General features: G+C 41.0%; 2 protein-coding genes across 8 annotated transcripts in view; one reads left to right on the top strand and one right to left on the bottom strand.

Annotated features, from left to right (window-relative positions):
• Positions 1-415: 415 nt before the first annotated feature.
• Positions 416-16,052, bottom strand: MZT1 (mitotic spindle organizing protein 1). Its single transcript, XM_022577062.3, has 3 exons — positions 15,826-16,052; positions 6,955-7,100; positions 416-2,404 (listed from the first exon to the last, which is right to left on the bottom strand). The coding sequence occupies exons 1-3, from the start codon at positions 15,890-15,892 to the stop codon at positions 2,381-2,383; spliced, it is 237 nt and encodes a 78-aa protein (XP_022432770.1). The 5' UTR covers positions 15,893-16,052; the 3' UTR covers positions 416-2,380.
• Positions 15,526-16,973, top strand: part of BORA (BORA aurora kinase A activator) — a 24,595-nt gene continuing 23,147 nt past the window's right edge. For 5 of the 7 annotated variants that reach the window (XM_089899460.1, XM_089899458.1, XM_022577059.3 and 2 more), the window contains exon 1: positions 16,086-16,302. Coding sequence is in view for 1 of the 7 variants with exons in the window: in XM_022577058.3 (XP_022432766.3) it covers positions 15,662-15,799 (138 nt within the window). In the remaining 6 variants the exon portion in view is untranslated. The other 2 variants (XM_022577058.3, XM_089899456.1) reach the window with 2 other exon arrangements.

The raw sequence follows: 16,973 nt of genomic DNA, 5'->3' as shown, positions 1-16,973 counted from the left end.
GAAAAATTTATGTTGTGTATATTGTACTACAATAAAAAATGTGGTTAGTGTGAGAAACTAAAATTTTAATTAATTTAAATATAAGTTTAAAAATATATAGCATGTTTGAAACATGTATGTAAATTTCGTAATGTCTACTATGTAAAGTTCTTATTTGAAATATAGAAAAATATAATCTCACATATTTGAAATGCCAACTTTGTTTTCAAGCCTGAAGAAATGTTATAGCTATATGCTTTCATTACCAGGGGAAAAGTACTCCATTTTACCACCTCAAGACTAATTTGAAATTGTAAATTATAAAGCCTACCTTTAAACAGTCTTCAATCACACATAACAAATAAGCATCTAAATATTTACCAAATACCTATAGAAACACAAGTTGAATTCATAGAAGTGTATTTTAAATCAGAAGTACATGCCGATACCACCAAAATGGTTTTATTTTTGACACTGCCAACATGCACAACAATGCATTACTTTGGTTTCCTTAAACATTACTTAAGTATGCATTAGAAATATATGTTTACATTTAAGAAATGTAACACATTAAGAAAGTCCTCTATAAACATAACTCCTTCTCAATATATTTTCCTGCTTTGTTTCACACATAAATAACATAATCTACAAAGTCATAAATAAAACTATTAACTCTTATGACCTAAAAGTATATACAAATTTTGGAACTTGACAAGAATGTCCTTTTTCTGATTGTATATAAATAACAACATGCAGTACTGGCAATGCTTTTTGATTAAATGAATGACTTACAATCAAAACTTTTATTGTCTCCCAACCAGTTCTCCCTATAATAGACCTTCAGTGCACTTGGTAAAGATGTCATGTATTTAAAAAGTCAAAGTGGTCAAAGGACTAGATTTTTAAAATAGAACAGAAGGTTGCCATTAAATATAATTAAGCCTTATTAAAATCACTTTGGTTTGCCTGAAGAACAAAAACTGCTACCAAAGAGTATATGCTTGTACTATCAGTTTTTAAAAAAATTTTTGGCTGCACCCCGCAGCATGTGGGATCTTAGTTCCCTGACCAGAGATCAAACTTGCACCCCCTACATTGGAAGGTGGAGTCTTAACCACTGGACGGGATTTCCAGGGAAGACCCTATACTATCATTTAAATGGAAGCTAACAAAGTCTTAAAAAATCAGATTAAATTTGTATTAGTCTTGGGAAAAGTATTCCACTGAGATTCTGTTATAGGAACAGAATCCATGCTATCCTAAGTTTTCTAAAATTTATTTTGAACCATCACTTCAATTAGTTAAAACTTTCAGGGTAAAAATAATCACACATAAAAATGATCTTAGAAAGGCATATTTAGAATTCCTGATACAGAACACTTGATTATTTGGTTTTTGTTTAATGACTGGAAACCTTTATTCCTTCAGAAAATAATTAACATTATTTGTTGAGTGACACCATCTATTTAGTGATTAACTAGATAACCACTCAAGGTATATTAAGTAAGCACTCAAATTATTTTTATGTAACAAAAGTAAAAAAGACTTTTCATGTTGGAATTGTTTCATTATGCATTATTATTTTTAAGGCCGTGATTTACAGAGTATAAAAATTAGAAAGAAAAATATTTATTTATTAATAAGAATTAATATTCTCTATTAATATTCTCACTAAATTTAAATGATTCAAATGATAAATAGTAAACTAAGCAGTCATTACTTTTAAAATCTAAGTTTCTAAGTTTCATTTTTCAATCAATACAAATATGATCTGCTTCACAATATTAACTGCCAGTCAAACTTTATGTTTTAAAAAACTAAATATTCTTTGTTAAAGAGCAGTTTACAACAAATGTTTTTCCGTGCTCTTATAAAAAACAAGATTCTGATATGCATAATGAATCTAAGTCAAAATCCACAACTGGTAGCCGAAATTGTCAACTTCCAGCCTAATACAACATAAATCCACAGTTATTTTGCATAAACAATTCAAAATTAAAGTTTATAATGGAAATGTCAACAAGTCATAACTACAACATTACTACTGAAGGGTTCCACTATACTTCAACCAGGCACAGCAGATGTGCACATCTGATAGACAGACTGCTTAGAAAATTAAAGCTATCCGAGCTATAAATAAGGAACACATAAATATGAACACAGCAGTGCCAAAGCATTAGAACTGTTAAAAAAAAAAAAAGATGTGGTGTAAACACAACTGATAGTTTTCTCCATAAGCCACTTTCACTGATTTATAAAGCTATGGTTTTATAATTCTTTTAAAAAGGACAACGTTTCCACATTGCTACATGCAGTGATTTCATTGTACATTCTTAACTACAATGCCATCTTCAATCCTCTTGCAGAGCTTGACATATCTCACCAGGATTTCTTCAGAAAGTCAGCTTGTCATATTTTCAGCAGCCTAGAACAAGAAAGTATGATTCATTATAATAAAACCATGGAAAAAGAGACACCATGGAAATAAATTTGTCAATACTGCACTGTTATTAACAAACAACTCCTCCCCCACATATACCAAAGAACTTTTATCAGGATAATGCATTGGTTTTCACTTTTTGCAGTACATTCTTTGAACTACCTTTTGAACTGATTGCTAGGCTAACAGTAGCATTCAAATTGCATTACATACAAAAATCTCTTCCTATGCTGCCTCCTTATTCTCTTTCAAACTCCAGCATAGGTGAACAAAAATTCTTATAGTTGTGGAAGATGTATATTAAATAAATCCTCTTCCACTGGAATTTCAGAAATGTACTGATGAAAGGCTATGATACCTTTTGTTTTTATCAACAGGGTTATGAGACAACACTAAGCCAGGGAATGTTCCCGGGCTATAGTCCACTGACCCAGTTCTAATCACCATTTTCATCCTTTCTTAAATAGCAGGCTCAGATATTTTTTAGAACTTACTGTAGGTAGAAACCTAACAGTTAACAACTCTGATGTCAGAGGGTCTGAGTTCAACTCCCAACTCAACTACTTGTAAGTCCTGAGAGAAGTAAGTTAGTCACCATAGCTTCAGGTTCCTTAGCGGTAAACTACTATTAGCTGTAATATACATCCCTGTTGTGATTATAGAGGAAACAATGCAAGGAAAGCCTTTAGTGCACTGAGTTTGGCAAAAGGAAAAGTACTCATAAATATTAGCTATTCTTATTGTATTATTCAGTTAGTCTTCTGTCATATGAAAGCAACAGTCGTGAGTTAAAATACAGAAAATCTGAATAGTTTTTATAATTATTTAAAATTTTTGATTAAAAAAATCAGAAACCTTACATGTATATCTGACAAAAGGTTTATTTCAAAAATATTTAAAGAAAGACTACCCACAAAGAAAAGGACAGACAACCCAGGAAAGTGGGCAAGCTACACGAAAAGATATCTCACAAAAGAAAATGGCCAAAAAACATGTGAAAACACATTCAATCTCACTGGTACTCAGAGAAATGCCAATAAAATGACAAATTCATAAACACCTACCAGAACAACTAAAATTAAAAAGACTCACAATAATAAGTGTTGGCAAAGATGTGAAGCAAGGGAAATTCATATGCTGCTGGTGGGGATATAAATTCATACAACTACTTTAGTAAAGTTTCACATTACCTCTTCAAGTGGAAGATACACATAAGCTATGATCCAGCAATTTTACTTCTAGATACCCACCCAACAGAAATGCTCACATACATGCAACAGGAGACATGGAGAACTAAGCTAACAGCAGCACATTTGTAATGGCTCCCGACTGGAAGCAACCTAATATCCATTCACAGTAGGAAGGATAAATAAGTTATAGTATATTTGTACAAAGAAACATGGTTATTACAGTGAAAGGGAATGCACTCCAGCTATACTCAACAGAAATGAACCTCATAAACATAATGTCAAATGAAATAACCCAGTAAAAAAACTGTGCTGGCATTGTTCATAATAGCCAAAAAGTGGGAACAACCCAAATGCCAATCAGCTGATGAATGGATAAAATGTGGTATATCCATACAATGGAATATTATTTGACAATAAAAAGAAATAAAGTACTGATATATGCTACGACATGGAGGGATCTTGAAAACATTATGCTAAGTGAGAGAAGCCAGAGACAAAAGGTCACAAGTTATATGAAATGTGTGGAATAGACAAAGCCATAGAGACAAAGTGGATTAATGCTTCCTAGGGGCTGAGAGAAAGGGAGAATGGAGAATGACTGCTAATGGGTGTAAGGTTTCTTTTGGGGGTGATTAAAATGTTCTACAGTTAATTGTGATGGCTGTACAACTCTGTGAATATACTAAAATCTATATAAATTTTACACTTAAAAAAAGAACGGTGCTGTAAGATTCCATTTATATCAAGTTCAAAAATTTTACGAAATGAAACTGGTGTTTAGAGATCCATGCTTAGTCAGTAAAATTGTTAAAAGAAAGTATCTACCATAAAAATCAGGAAAGTAGTTACTGGAGTGGGTAGTGGGAAAGAGAGGTTAGTGATGGGGGAGCATAAGGGAACTTTTAGGGTGCTGGCAATGAGAATTGTATAGGTATTCTCTTTATGATAAATTTTTGCTCTGTAAATGTGTCTTGTTTACCTTTTTGTGCCAGATTTAATAATGAAAAAGTTTTAAAAAGCACAAAACCAATGACCCAAATTATTGGAACTTATTGGAGAGTAACTTAATCTGAGATGGGTAAGCTACAGGTTTTATACGCCTACATCCTCAAAGGAAAGAAGGGTAGAGAGAAGCCATTTTGTCCTTGGACAAGGTTTAAGAGGGACTGACTTGAAGTTTCAGTATTCGTGGTGAGTGAGTGCTACATAAACATGGAAATAAAAATCGTGAGATTTTAAAATCATAGTGTGTGCAAGCAAGAGAGGGAACACAATGCTTTTCCTGTTTCCAGTCTCAGCAATTAAAAGGTGGTGAATGTGGGGCTTCTCTGGTGGCGCAGTGGTTGAGAGTCTGCCTGCCGATGCAGGGGACACGGGTTCGTGCCCCGGTCCGGGAAGATCCCACATGCCACGAAGCAGCTGCGCCCATGAGCCATGGCTGCTGAGCCTGCACGGCTCCGCAACGGGAGAGGCCACAACAGTGAGAAGTCCGCGTACCACAAAAAAAAGAAAAAAAAAAAAAGTAAAAAAAGGTGGTGAATGTGAATTTGAAAAACAGTGGTCCTCTGGGTCCATGTTGGCAGTCCAGCCCACTGGCCTCAGCAGTTCCTGGCCTCTGAGCCACTCTCCCCTCTTTTTTTTTTTTTTTTTTGCAGTACATGGGCCTCTCACTGTTGTGGCCTCTCCCGTTGCAGAGCACAGGCTCCGGACGCACAGGCTCAGCGGCCATGGCTCACGGGCCCAGCAGCTCCGCGGCATGTGGGATCTTCCCGGACCGGGGCACGAACCCATGTCCCCTGCGTCGGCAGGCAGTCTCTCAACCACTGCGCCACCAGGGAAGCGCTCTCCCCTCTTCTTGAAGGATGAGCATACATTCACAGCCAGGTAGCTCCAAAGCCAGTTCCTGCCTGTGCAATCCCAGAAGTCTGGCAGCTTTCCTTCATTTCATCCTCTACTGGCTCCTTTCAGTCCCAGCTGGCATGGTTTCATGCTGAGATGGTGGACTGCATCTGAGTCACACAACCTAATCTCTTCACCAAAAGGTTGTCCAGCCACACTCTCGGCCTTCTTTCCAGAGCATGCTACCTGGGTAAGCTGAGAACTTCCCAAAGCAAGTGCTGGTTCATTTTTGCTTATCAGTTCCTTCCTCAGTTTCTCATTTCTCCTACATTTTACTGTAAGCAGCAAGGAGAAATAAGGCTGCACTTTCCATACTTTGGAAATTTCCCCAGCAAACATCCAAGTTATTGCTTACAAGTTTTGTTTTCCTTTCAACAGCAGAACATAATTCAGCCAAGTGCTCTTTATACCAAGGATGGCCTTCCCCTCCAGTGTCCAATAACTAATGTTCCTCATTTCCATCTGAGACCTCACCAGAAGCACCTTTCATGTTCATATTCTAGCAAGATTCTGTTCATAGTGATATATGTATTCTCTGAGATGACTGAAGTTCTTCTCTCTTCTTTCTGAGCTCTCACCAGAATCACCTATAACACCTACAGTCACCTACAACAGTGTCTTCAAGGCAATCTACGCTTTTTCTATCATGCATCTTAAAACTTGCCAATCTCTATCCATTACCCAATTCCAAAGCCACTTCCACATTTTTAGCTATTTCTTACAGCAGCACCCCACTCCCCAGTAGTGAATCTGTATTAAATTTTTAGGGCTGCCGTAACAAAGTACCACCAACTGGGTGGCTTAAAACAACAGAAAAGTATTCTCTCATAGTTCTGGAGGCAGAAGTCCAAAATCAAGGTGTCAGCACGGCGATTTTCTCTCTGAAGGCTCTAGCAGAGCACCCTTCCTTGCCTCTTAGCTTCTGGTGGCTGCCAACAATCCTTGGCCTTCTTTGGCTTGTAGACGCCATCACTCCAATCTCTGCCTCTGTTATCACCTGGCATTCTCCCCTGTGTCTGTGTCTTCACATGGTGTGCGCTTTGTATATATGTGTCCAAATTTCCCTTGTCTTTATAAGAACATTGGTCTTTAATCCATTATGATTTCATCTCAATTTGATTATACCTACAGATACACTGTTTCCAAATAAGGTCATAGTCACAGGTGGTGGACTTAAGCATATCTTTTTGGGGGTAGACACTATTACCCACAATACAAGGAGAATTCTAAACACAACTGGAAACTTCTAAGAAAATGCAACATGGTCCAGATAGCAGCAAATTTTGTGATCTGAACATATGCTACAAAGCTCCTGGCCGTCAGAATTTCTCCTGATGATGATAGATGCTAGCTTAATCATGTTTGGAATCTTTCACATAACTTCATCATTAATCATTTTCTAAACAAAAGCATCTTTACTTATAGAGTTAATATACAAATCTCTACCTTTAATGCTTCAGCGGCCTTGCGAAGTTCCTTAATAACTGATGATAAAGCTTCTGGGTTAATTCCTTGCTCACAGAGCCGTACACATATAGACAGAGTTTCCATATCTAATCCAGTATTCAAAATTCTTGAAATCTCAAGCAGAACTGTAAAAAGAAAATTTTAAAAACAAAATCTTATAACATTTTAAAACATGCACATTAATACTTCTGTTTTTAATTCATGTAATACTGCATAATACCAGAGAACTAGCATAGCATCCCTAGATTTGGAAACTGGCATGTAATACTGTCTTCCCCTTACCTAGCTCTAGAAACTTAAAAATAAATTTACATCCTCCCTCCACAAAACTGCTTTCTACATGTTGGTTTACATTCTACCACTCATTGAATATCTATCTAAAATTCATATATCATAATCAAGATTATTTTGAACATTTGCCCACTTTTTAGTATTCTTTTACAATGTAATTTAATTAGTCATGTTACATTCCATTTTATGGAAACATTATACATTACTTAACCACTCTGCTATTTTGTTAGATGGTCTCATGTTTCCCCCATTAAAATAATATTGTAATAAGTATCTGCACATAGTAACTTAATTTTATCAGAATAAATTCCTAGAAGTGGAACTGCTCAGTCAGTAAAATACCATTTAGATTCTGATTTGAATTGTATGAAAACACATTATTTTGGGATGAATGAACACGTTAATAATATTAAGCCATCCATTAACTTAAGTCTAAGTCCTGAAAACTTTTACAATATTCATGATGTTCATGATATGGGCCATTCCCACTTTTTCATACCTTACATTCATTTTCATCTCTAGTTCAATTTGAGTCTTTTAAAAAACCTTTATCTTCCATTCCTCTACTTAACTTTTTGAACATATGGAGTACCGTTCTAATGTCTTCATCTGCTAATCCTAACATCTGTGTCAACTGTGGGTCTGTTTCAACAGATTAAAATTTCCTCCTCATCATGGGTCATATTCTTCTGTTTTGCACACCTAATAGTTTTTGATTGGATGCCGGACATTGTGAATTTTACCTTGGTGGGTGCTGGATATTTCTGTATTTCTATACATATTCTCAAGCTTTGTAATGAGATATGGTTATAAACAGTTTGATCCTTTGGGATCCTCTAAGATTCATTAGTCAGGACCAGAGTCCCATTTAGCATAGGGCTAATTAATACCACACAATGTCTTGTGAATTATGAAGTTTTCCACTCTGGCTAGTAGACACAGGCTCTATTCCCAGTTCTGTGGAGCATAATGTACTGTTCCCTTTAATCCTTTCAAATGGCTCTTTCCCCAGCTTTCTGGGTACTTTCCTTGCACATGTGATCAATGCTATGCTGAGTACTTGAGGGAGACCCCTCTGCGGATCTCCAGAATTCTCTCTGGGCGCAGGCTCTTTCCTCTCAGGTACTCTGTCCTGAAAACTCTACCTGCCTTGGTCTCCCTGGACCCTAAGCTGCTGCTCAACTCAGGGTGCCCCCGGGTGCTGCCTGAGTTACTCCCCTCCCCCCACTGCACTGTGGCCTGAAAACTCTGAAGGTAGGAAGCTGGGGCAGCTATCTGGCTCACTTCGTTTGTTTCCTGCCTCTCAGGAATCACTGTCCTTCCTTGCCTGATGTCCAGTGTCTTGAAAACCATTGTTCTGCATGTTTTGCCTGGACTCTGTTGGTTGTTTCAGGTAGGAAGGTAAATCCAGTCCCTGTTACTCTATCTTGGCTGGAAGCTGACAGCCCTTTCCGTTTTCATTTCTTCAGTTTTGATATTCCAACATACTTTGCTTTTCAGTTGTATTCAGGCTGTTATTCAAGTTATCTGCTGAATTTATTTCAATAACTCTATTTTAAGATTTCTAATTTCCCCCCATAATCACATGTTCTGGTTTCACAACTAAACGCTTATTTATAACCACTCCTTATTTTGTGGCTGTTGTTTCTGCCTTTACCTGCTGGAGGCTATATGTTTTTATCTTTAGCCATTTTTGAGATTTCTGTTTTCTGCTTCACATAGAAACAAGCAGCAAAAGAGAGTGGTTAAGAGTGTGCTCTCCAGAGGCAGACAACCTGGGTTCATTTTCCACTTTCATTACTTACTAGGCAAGATAACTGCTCTGTGCCTTTCTTTCATTATTCTAGAAAATGGGGATAATGATAGTACTTACTTTATAGGACGGTTGTGAGGATTGAAGGACGCACATATGTTTGGCATATGACAGTGCTCAATAAAAGGGTCAGCTGTTACTACTACTTTCTCTCACTTTCCCCTTTTTTTCATTTTCATGTTAGTTTATTTTTGTTTTTCATCTACCTTAGGTGCTCTGTGACTTTTGGCGGAAAGCTCATCTTCCACAGGAGGTTTTTCTTGGACATCCTTGGCTGTTCTTGAATGGGTGGTCTCACACTGGCTTCAGCCCTCTGGAAGCATCCTGACTCCAGACCCACAAGACACATGGATGATGCTTCTCAATCCCTGGCCTGGCAGATGGTACAATTTGGGCCCCCGGCTTCACTCAGGCAGGGCAGTATCCTTCCCCCGGTTTCATTCCCAACCCCCTGCTATGGTTCCCATCTGCTCCGTTCTTTGGGGGGAACCTCTCTCTTTCTAATCAACGGAGACTTCCTTTTCTCGTTTTTGAACATGGTTATGCTGACCATTGTATTTCAATGTTATTTCCTGTCATTTTTATATGCTTGGAGCAGAAAGTTGCAGCAAGTGCTCAATCATCATTGATTTTGATAGTGAATGATCAATTTCTTTAATTTTTTGTTTCGATTGTTTTCATAAATGGATTTCCACCTCACTCATGCATATTCTGAGTGGTTAGTGCCAATACTCTAGGACATTACTTATTTTTATTTTGTAGCTAGCCACCTTAACAAATCTACTGAAGCTTCTAACAGTTTTTCTGTTGATTCTCTTTTGTTTGCTACTCAGATAATCATTTGACCTACAAATAACAGTTTCATGTCCTTTTTGTTTGTTTGTTTGTTTGCGGTACATGGGCCTTTCACTGTTGTGGCCTCTCCCATTGCGGAGCACAGGCTCCGGATGCACAGGCTCAGCGGCCATGGCTCACGGGCCCAGCCGCTCCGCGGCATGTGGGATCTTCCCGGACCGGGGCACGAACCCATGTCCCCTACATCGGCAGGCGGACTCTCAACCACTGCGCCACCAGGGAAGCCCTCATGTCCTTTTTGATAGTCTTTTTTCCCCTATCCTGTGCTATTCGCAAATTTTCATATCAATATTTTAAAAAGGTACTGAAAGCAGGTATTTTCAATTTTATTTAAAATGCACATAACATTAATGTTAAGGATGGTGCTGGTTTCGTGCAGCTATATTTTATCATGTTAAAAATGTACAGTTTTCTTTGGCTAAGACTTTAAAATCAGAAAAAAAAAATTTGAGTCTTATTGATAACTTTTCATCAAACACTGAAATGACCAGGCAGCTTTTCTCCTCTGACCTTGTGAAGGAATACATTATTATTGACAGACCACATTCACAGCTGAAGAACACTGAGCTTGGGGAATCCCAACTTTTACAATAAGCCCGCAGCAAGTCTGCTTTTTATCTGGAGGTAGATATTACTTCATCCCTCATTGCTACTCACTGTCAACACAACCGGAGAAACAGCAGGAGGAGAGAGCAGTCAGGGCCTTGCATTCTCGGCAAACAGAGCTCAGGGCTCATGGAAGACGGCATTCCCTAGAGTGGCACTGCACGACTTCAGAGGCTGGGTTAAAAAGGCAACAGAACTCTCTCCAGGCTCTCTCTTGAGACACTCCTCCTTGGAACCAGCCTCCAAGTGTGAAGAAACCCACATGTTCCAGACAGCAACCCCTGCTGAGGGCCCAGCTAACAGGAGCATCAACCAGCAGGTATGTGAGTAAGCTCTGAGATGACTCCAGACTCAGCACTGTCTGATGGCAATGCACAAGACACTCTCGGGGAGAACTACCTAGAGCAGCGGTCCTGAACCTAACCTTTTTGGCACCAGGGGCCGGTTTTGTGGAAGACGATTTTTCCACTGGGGGGTGGGGGGATGGTCAGGCGTTAAAGCGAGCGATGGGGAGCAGCAGGTGGAGCTTCACTTGCTCGCCCACCGCTCCCCTCTTGCTGTGCGGCCCGGTTCCTAACAGGCCGCGGACGGGGAGCGGTCCACGGCCCGGGGGTTGGGGACCCCTGATCTAGATGAGCTTGGGCAACACCCAGGACTGTGAGAGAAAAGTAACTGTTGTGGTTTTAGGCCCCCAAGTTTGGGGTGGTTTGTTACAGGGCAACAGACAACTACAACCCACATTCTGACTCTCTTCCAACTGTGTCATCATCTCTCCAGTTCTCTCTCAAATTCTCCTCTCTCTCCAGTTTTCTCCTCATGGTAGACCCTCATCTATAAATGCTATAGTTTTATTTATATTTTTATAAATATTTTATACTTTATTTATATTTTTATTGCTCCTGACTTCATGCCTTTGTTCATGCTTTTCTCTTCCCTGCATTCAACTCCACGTTGTCTTTCAGGGCCATCTCAGTACTAGTATTTCTTCCATTAAGCTTTCTTTTAAAAGTCACTTTGATCATTACATCCTAACTTCACATACTGTCTGTCATCAGTCAATAAATATTTCTGTAGTGTCTACTGTATAATTGGTACCTGTATATATTTTGTGCCTACTATGCTACTGCTGGAAATGTAGTTGTGGACAAAACAGATATGGTCCCAGTCCTCATGGACAGTACAGTCTAAAAGAGCCATACGTTAAAACAACAACTGATTCCAGTTATGACAAGTAAAATGACGGAAAAGGACAGCATACTTCCAAAACAAATTACAAGGCATCTTACTTAGCTGTGAAGGACACAAGTTAGGAAAGACTTGTCTGAAGAAGTGACAAGTAAGCTTAGACTTCGAGGATGACTAGAAATCAACCTGACTAATGCAGAGGCAGGGAGCCAAGAAAACAGACTGTGCACGAGGTCTTACACTGGGGAGACCTTGGTAAATTCACAGATTGAAAGGCTCATGTGAAGGCTGTGTAATTAAGGGGGCTGAATACGTGTAAAATACGAGATGAGGCAGACATGAAAATCCACTAAGGCCCTATTAAAGGTTTGAGAACTTTGGGAGGCTATTAGAAGACATAAAACAGGAGTGTGACAAGATGAGATTTTCATTTTTTAAAGATTTTGGCTGCAAAACATAGAATGGATCCTAGAAGGGGGTAGAACACGTGTGGAGAGGGAGTCCAGCTAAGTTATTGCAATTACGGAGAAAAGACTGGTGGGCGGCATGGATGGGAGAGTTTAAGACAAGTGGTCAAATCTAAGATAAGTGAAGAATTGAAAAAGATTAGTGAAGAGGCGGAGGAAGGGGAGGTCTCACATGAGCAACGGGATTGATGGTGGAAGCATGGGCTATACGTTTGCTTCACTGACACTGCCCTGTACACCGTGGACTCTCTTCACTCCTTTTGCTAGTTTACTATCTGATACATAAAGTAGAACAGATGGCCTTCCGTATCCATGGGTTCCACACTGCATTCAAGCAACTGTGGATTGAAAATATTTGGAGAAAAATATTCCAGAAAGTTCCCAAAAGCAAACCTTGAATTTGCCATGAATGTGCAGGCAACTGTTTTCATAGCATTCACATTTATTAGGAATTATAAATAACTGAGAGAGGATTTAAAGTATACAATCGGATGTACGGAGGTTATATGCAAATATTCTTCCATTTTATATGATGGACTTGAGCATCCACAGACTATGGTATTAGGTGGGTGTGTGGGGTCCTGGAACAAATTCCTCTGAAAATACTGAGGAAAATACTGAGGAAGCCTCTAGCAGGGAAGAGGTACATCTGAGTCACAGTTGCCAAAAAACGTAATTACTAGTAGTAAAAAATTAGGGCATAAGGAAAACTCTAGAACTTTAAGAAAATAAGAATTAGTATGAAGCTATCAACAAAGAGTATCTAAAATTTCAAAACGTTGAAAAGCAAAAGGGGCAATTAAGTACATTGGAGGAGGGAGAAAGGTAATTGAAAGAGCCTGATATTTTAAAAAGGAAATGCAGGAAGAGAATGTTGAGGATCTAAGAGAGAGTGGAGGCCCTTATGCAATAGACCCTATACTAAATCAGGGCCAGGATCAATCAGCTTCCTTTCAGAGTGATCTGTGCAGATAAATAAAGTCCACCGCTCTCCTGTCTAAAGTACCTTTATCAAAATCCTTTCATTTCACAATAAAATTACAAATATTCATAGCCGAATTCTACAACCCCTGCAAATCATCTGACATCAATTAAAATATTAAATCACTTAGCTGGCTCTAATACTGATGGGAGGCAGATAGAAGAGGATGAGGAGAAATATACTAGATCTTGAAGAAGGGCAGTCAGACCCAAAAAGTTTTGAACACTTCAGATTGGCTCTCACAGATAGATTTGAATACAGGTGAAACCCCACATTAACAGAATTTCAAATAATAATGGTTTTTGAGTAGGGCAGCCCAGTCCCTTGGGCAATTTAAAGGAGAGTGGAGGAAGGTGGGTTTATGAAATGACTGCATTTAGGTCTTTTTCAGTTCAGTGTATGGTCGATTATTAATAGCACGTGCACTATGTTTCCCACTGTGCCTCAATCATTACAGGCAGCATGGAAAATATTTTCATTAACTTTGCAATAATTAAACTTCACATTTTTATGTGAAATGATTGCTTTGGACCCAATTCTGGCATGATAGCAGTGATTTTCAGTAAGTCTGGAGTTCCAATGCACACGACAGGATCTAACTGCCACATTTAACAGATGTGAGCCACTGCCAACCTGGGGCCTTTCTTTTTTACCTTCTGGTTTGTGGGCAAACTGCATGTAGAGAAGCAGTGTTCTTTAATTCACATTCTCTCCGTCAATGTTGGTTTAAAAAAAAAAACCTGGTCTTTCTTCACTTTTTCATGTTCTTACACTCTCTATAATCTTCATTTTACACAAAGTTCTCTCAGTGAAAATCTTGATGATGTAACCAATACAAATGATCAGTTCTCATTTCTATAACAGGAGTTCCACCAGAGAGAAAATGAGAGTTTTCTATTCAAATGGAATCCTGTGGCCATATAATTAAGGAACCTATGCACAGCTAACATAAGAAAATTGACTAGAAATCCGGCCATACATGCTCCTTCCTGTTCAGAAACCACACTGGCTTCCAAGCAAAGATAAAAGACAATAATGTTGTACACATATAGTTTCTATGTACCTATATCCACTTACAAAATAAAACTAATAAGCTGTGATACATCTAGAAGGATGGGAAAACAGGTTGAATATGATATTAACAAAATTCTATTTTTCATAAAAAGGGCAAAGCAGATACTTGGTAAGTAAAATATTAGATGCAAAGGCTCTAATAATAAAAATAATTCTTTGAAAAGGCTTTTTTCCAGGGCAGAAAAAGCCAGAAGCTTTATCAGGAGTCCCCATAAGGGGACTTCCCTGGTGGTCCAGTGGTTAAGAATCCGTCTTGCAATGCAGGGAACGCAGGTTTGATCCCTGTTTGGGGAACTAACATCCCCCATGCTGCACGGCAACTACTGAGCCTGCGCGCTCTGGAGCCCGTGAACTCACAGCTAGAGAAGCCCGGGCGCTGCAACGAAAGACCGGACACAGCCAAAAATAAATTAATTCAAGTCCATAAGGAGGGGCTCTAAAAGGAAGTGGAGCCTACGGTGGAGACAAAGACACGACATGAAGGCTGACACTGCTTAGTGAGAATTCCATGTTTTGACAGAGATAGAGGCCGATGTGGGTATCCCCTGGAAAGCGCAAACACCAATGTTTACCATCTATCAAACACTCATATAGAGGTGGATGCAAATAAAATGGGGACAACGAAAGCGTCTGCAAGTGGGATGACGTCTTATACACAAAAATAACACAAGAAGTATCTTTCAATGGTCACCTTCGAGATGTTTTTACCTGGTTATCTTATTTAAATATTTACAACCCTGGGAGGTAGTAAACGTGTTTTACAGAATAAAAAGAAGCGAGCTCAAAGACGTTTAAGTAGCTTGTCCAAGCCCACCACCAGGCGTATAAAGTGGCAGGGCCGGCATAAGAGAGGAGAAAGAGAGAGGATAACTCCAAGACGCTTTTTTTCCCCTACTACTTGCGGGTACGCCTTACCCGCGTGCTCCAAGCTCCGAAACGGATAAATACGCCCACAGCCCCCCGGACACCGGCATCACCTGCTCCAAGACGAAACTGGGCAATTTTGATGAAGGGACAACTTGCTCCTCCACCGGGTATTTGAAACGCGTCTGCTTAAGTGCAAGAGACAAAGGCCGTGGCGGTGACCAAACACTCGAGGCCACTGTCCGCAAAGGGACTGCAGTCTGGGGCGCTTTCGAGGCGCCCAGGGCACTGGCTGCGGCGCGGGGTGGCGGGGAGCGCGAAGCCGATACCAAAGGGGGGACGCGGGGACCCTGCGCGGGAGGGGGGCGTGGAATGAGCGCGCTGGAGGAAGGACGCGGGGAGGTGGGCGTACAGCGGGGAGAGGGCGCGGGATGTGCGCGGCGCACGGGGTTTGCCGCGGGAGGGGCGGAGCGCTCGCGGGGCTGACGTGGGTCCGCAACGACATACTCGCGACGAACTACACAGGAACGAAGAGACGACTCTCAAAGGATGGGGCCATCAGCCCTGCAGCCCTGGCGGGTCCCTTGGGAGGATCTCCAAAGATGCCGATCTAGGCAAGAGGTGGATCAGAAGTCCTTGTGGGCCCACCCCCGCCCGAGGGCCTGGGCTCTGGGGAACCGAGGCAAGGTAAAGGGGGCGATACGGGCACTCACCGTCCATGGTTTCCCTCACCGCATTCAGATTCGCCGCCGCCGCCCCGGCGCCGCTGCTACTCGCCATGGCGGAGGCCGAGGCGGGGCGAGCGAAGGGCCTGACCCGGAAGTGGAGCGCCTTCCTTTCTCCTGGGCAATCACACTGCGCGTCCCCAGCTCACGCCGGACAGGCTCCGCCCCTGGCTCTCTTCGCCAGCGTGAGGCTGCGTTGATTTGAATTTGGAGCCTGGTTACTCCGGGAGGAATGCGAAGCGAGGAGTTGTCATTCGAATTTACTACGCGGCCTCGATGCGATTGGCTGGTTCGCGGACAGCGGTGAGACGCGATTGGCCAGTCGCGCGCAAGGCCCGTGCTCTGGTTGGCCTAAGCGCGGAAGCGGGGAGTTAAAGAGTCTGTGCCTGTCGTGGGAGCTGGACTGGCACCTCGGAAGCGCCCTGGAGTCGCTTTGAGGGGCTTCCTATTTGTACACACCACTAGGTATGTTCTTTGTAGTTCCTGGCCTTTCCTCCTGTCTCGAATTGGAGAGCTCACGTAGCCCGGCTCTGGACCGGCCTGCACGCTCGCCTCGGGATGAGTGGAAGCTGCCAGGGAGTAGGTGCGGAAGAGGGGGCGCCAAGAAAGAGTGATCGAGTAAGGTTGGGGATGACACCGGCGTGAGTGTCCTGTTCTTCACCTGAGGAGGCCAGCTGCAACGTCAGCCTTCCAAGGAGTGGGTTCTTTTTCTCTAGTTGTAACCCCCCTTGACGGGAAATAATGCAGTCTCGCCTTCTATCCTGGGGGTCTTAGCCTTTCGCTAAGGGTGTTTGAGAAGAGGCAACCCAAAGCGGTTAATTTCCTAGCCCTAATCAGTCATTCTTTGCTGACGGGGGCTAATGTGCAAGAAAGGCACCCGTGCACGGAGAAACCAGAGACTTCCTGGTCTCTTGTTTGCTCGCTATTCATAATTGTTTAGTAACTGCAGTTTGTTAGGGAATTGCTGGGCTATCCGAATTATGTTCAAAGTGTGTAGAGACTTGAGATAATGAATTAAAAACTGTAGGTATAAATTCTTTAGTGGAAAAAGGTTTTGTGCCTATTGGAACATTTAGTTGTCTCGAAGGCGGACCTGAACTCATTCACCTTTGGTGGACTGCTGCTTACAAGCCACT

This window comes from Delphinapterus leucas, chromosome 18 (genome assembly GCF_059928025.1).
Source record: "Delphinapterus leucas isolate spDelLeu-1000000601 "Yukka" chromosome 18, BTC_Dleu_Yukka2, whole genome shotgun sequence".
NCBI lineage: Eukaryota > Metazoa > Chordata > Mammalia > Artiodactyla > Monodontidae > Delphinapterus > Delphinapterus leucas.
Note: the sequence above shows the minus strand (reverse complement) of the source record. Positions and strands in the feature narration are given on the sequence as shown.

Excerpts from the sequence above, each read along its gene's own strand:
- MZT1 (XM_022577062.3), bottom strand. The coding sequence starts at position 15,892 with ATGGCGAGTAGCAGCGGCGCCGGGGCGGCGGCGGCGAATCTGAATGCG. Across the intron at positions 7,101-15,825 it reads GGTGAGGGAAACCATGGACG|TTCTGCTTGAGATTTCAAGA; the intron begins GTGAGTGCCCGT and ends TTCTTTTTACAG. Across the intron at positions 2,405-6,954 it reads AGGCCGCTGAAGCATTAAAG|GCTGCTGAAAATATGACAAG; the intron begins GTAGAGATTTGT and ends TTCTTGTTCTAG.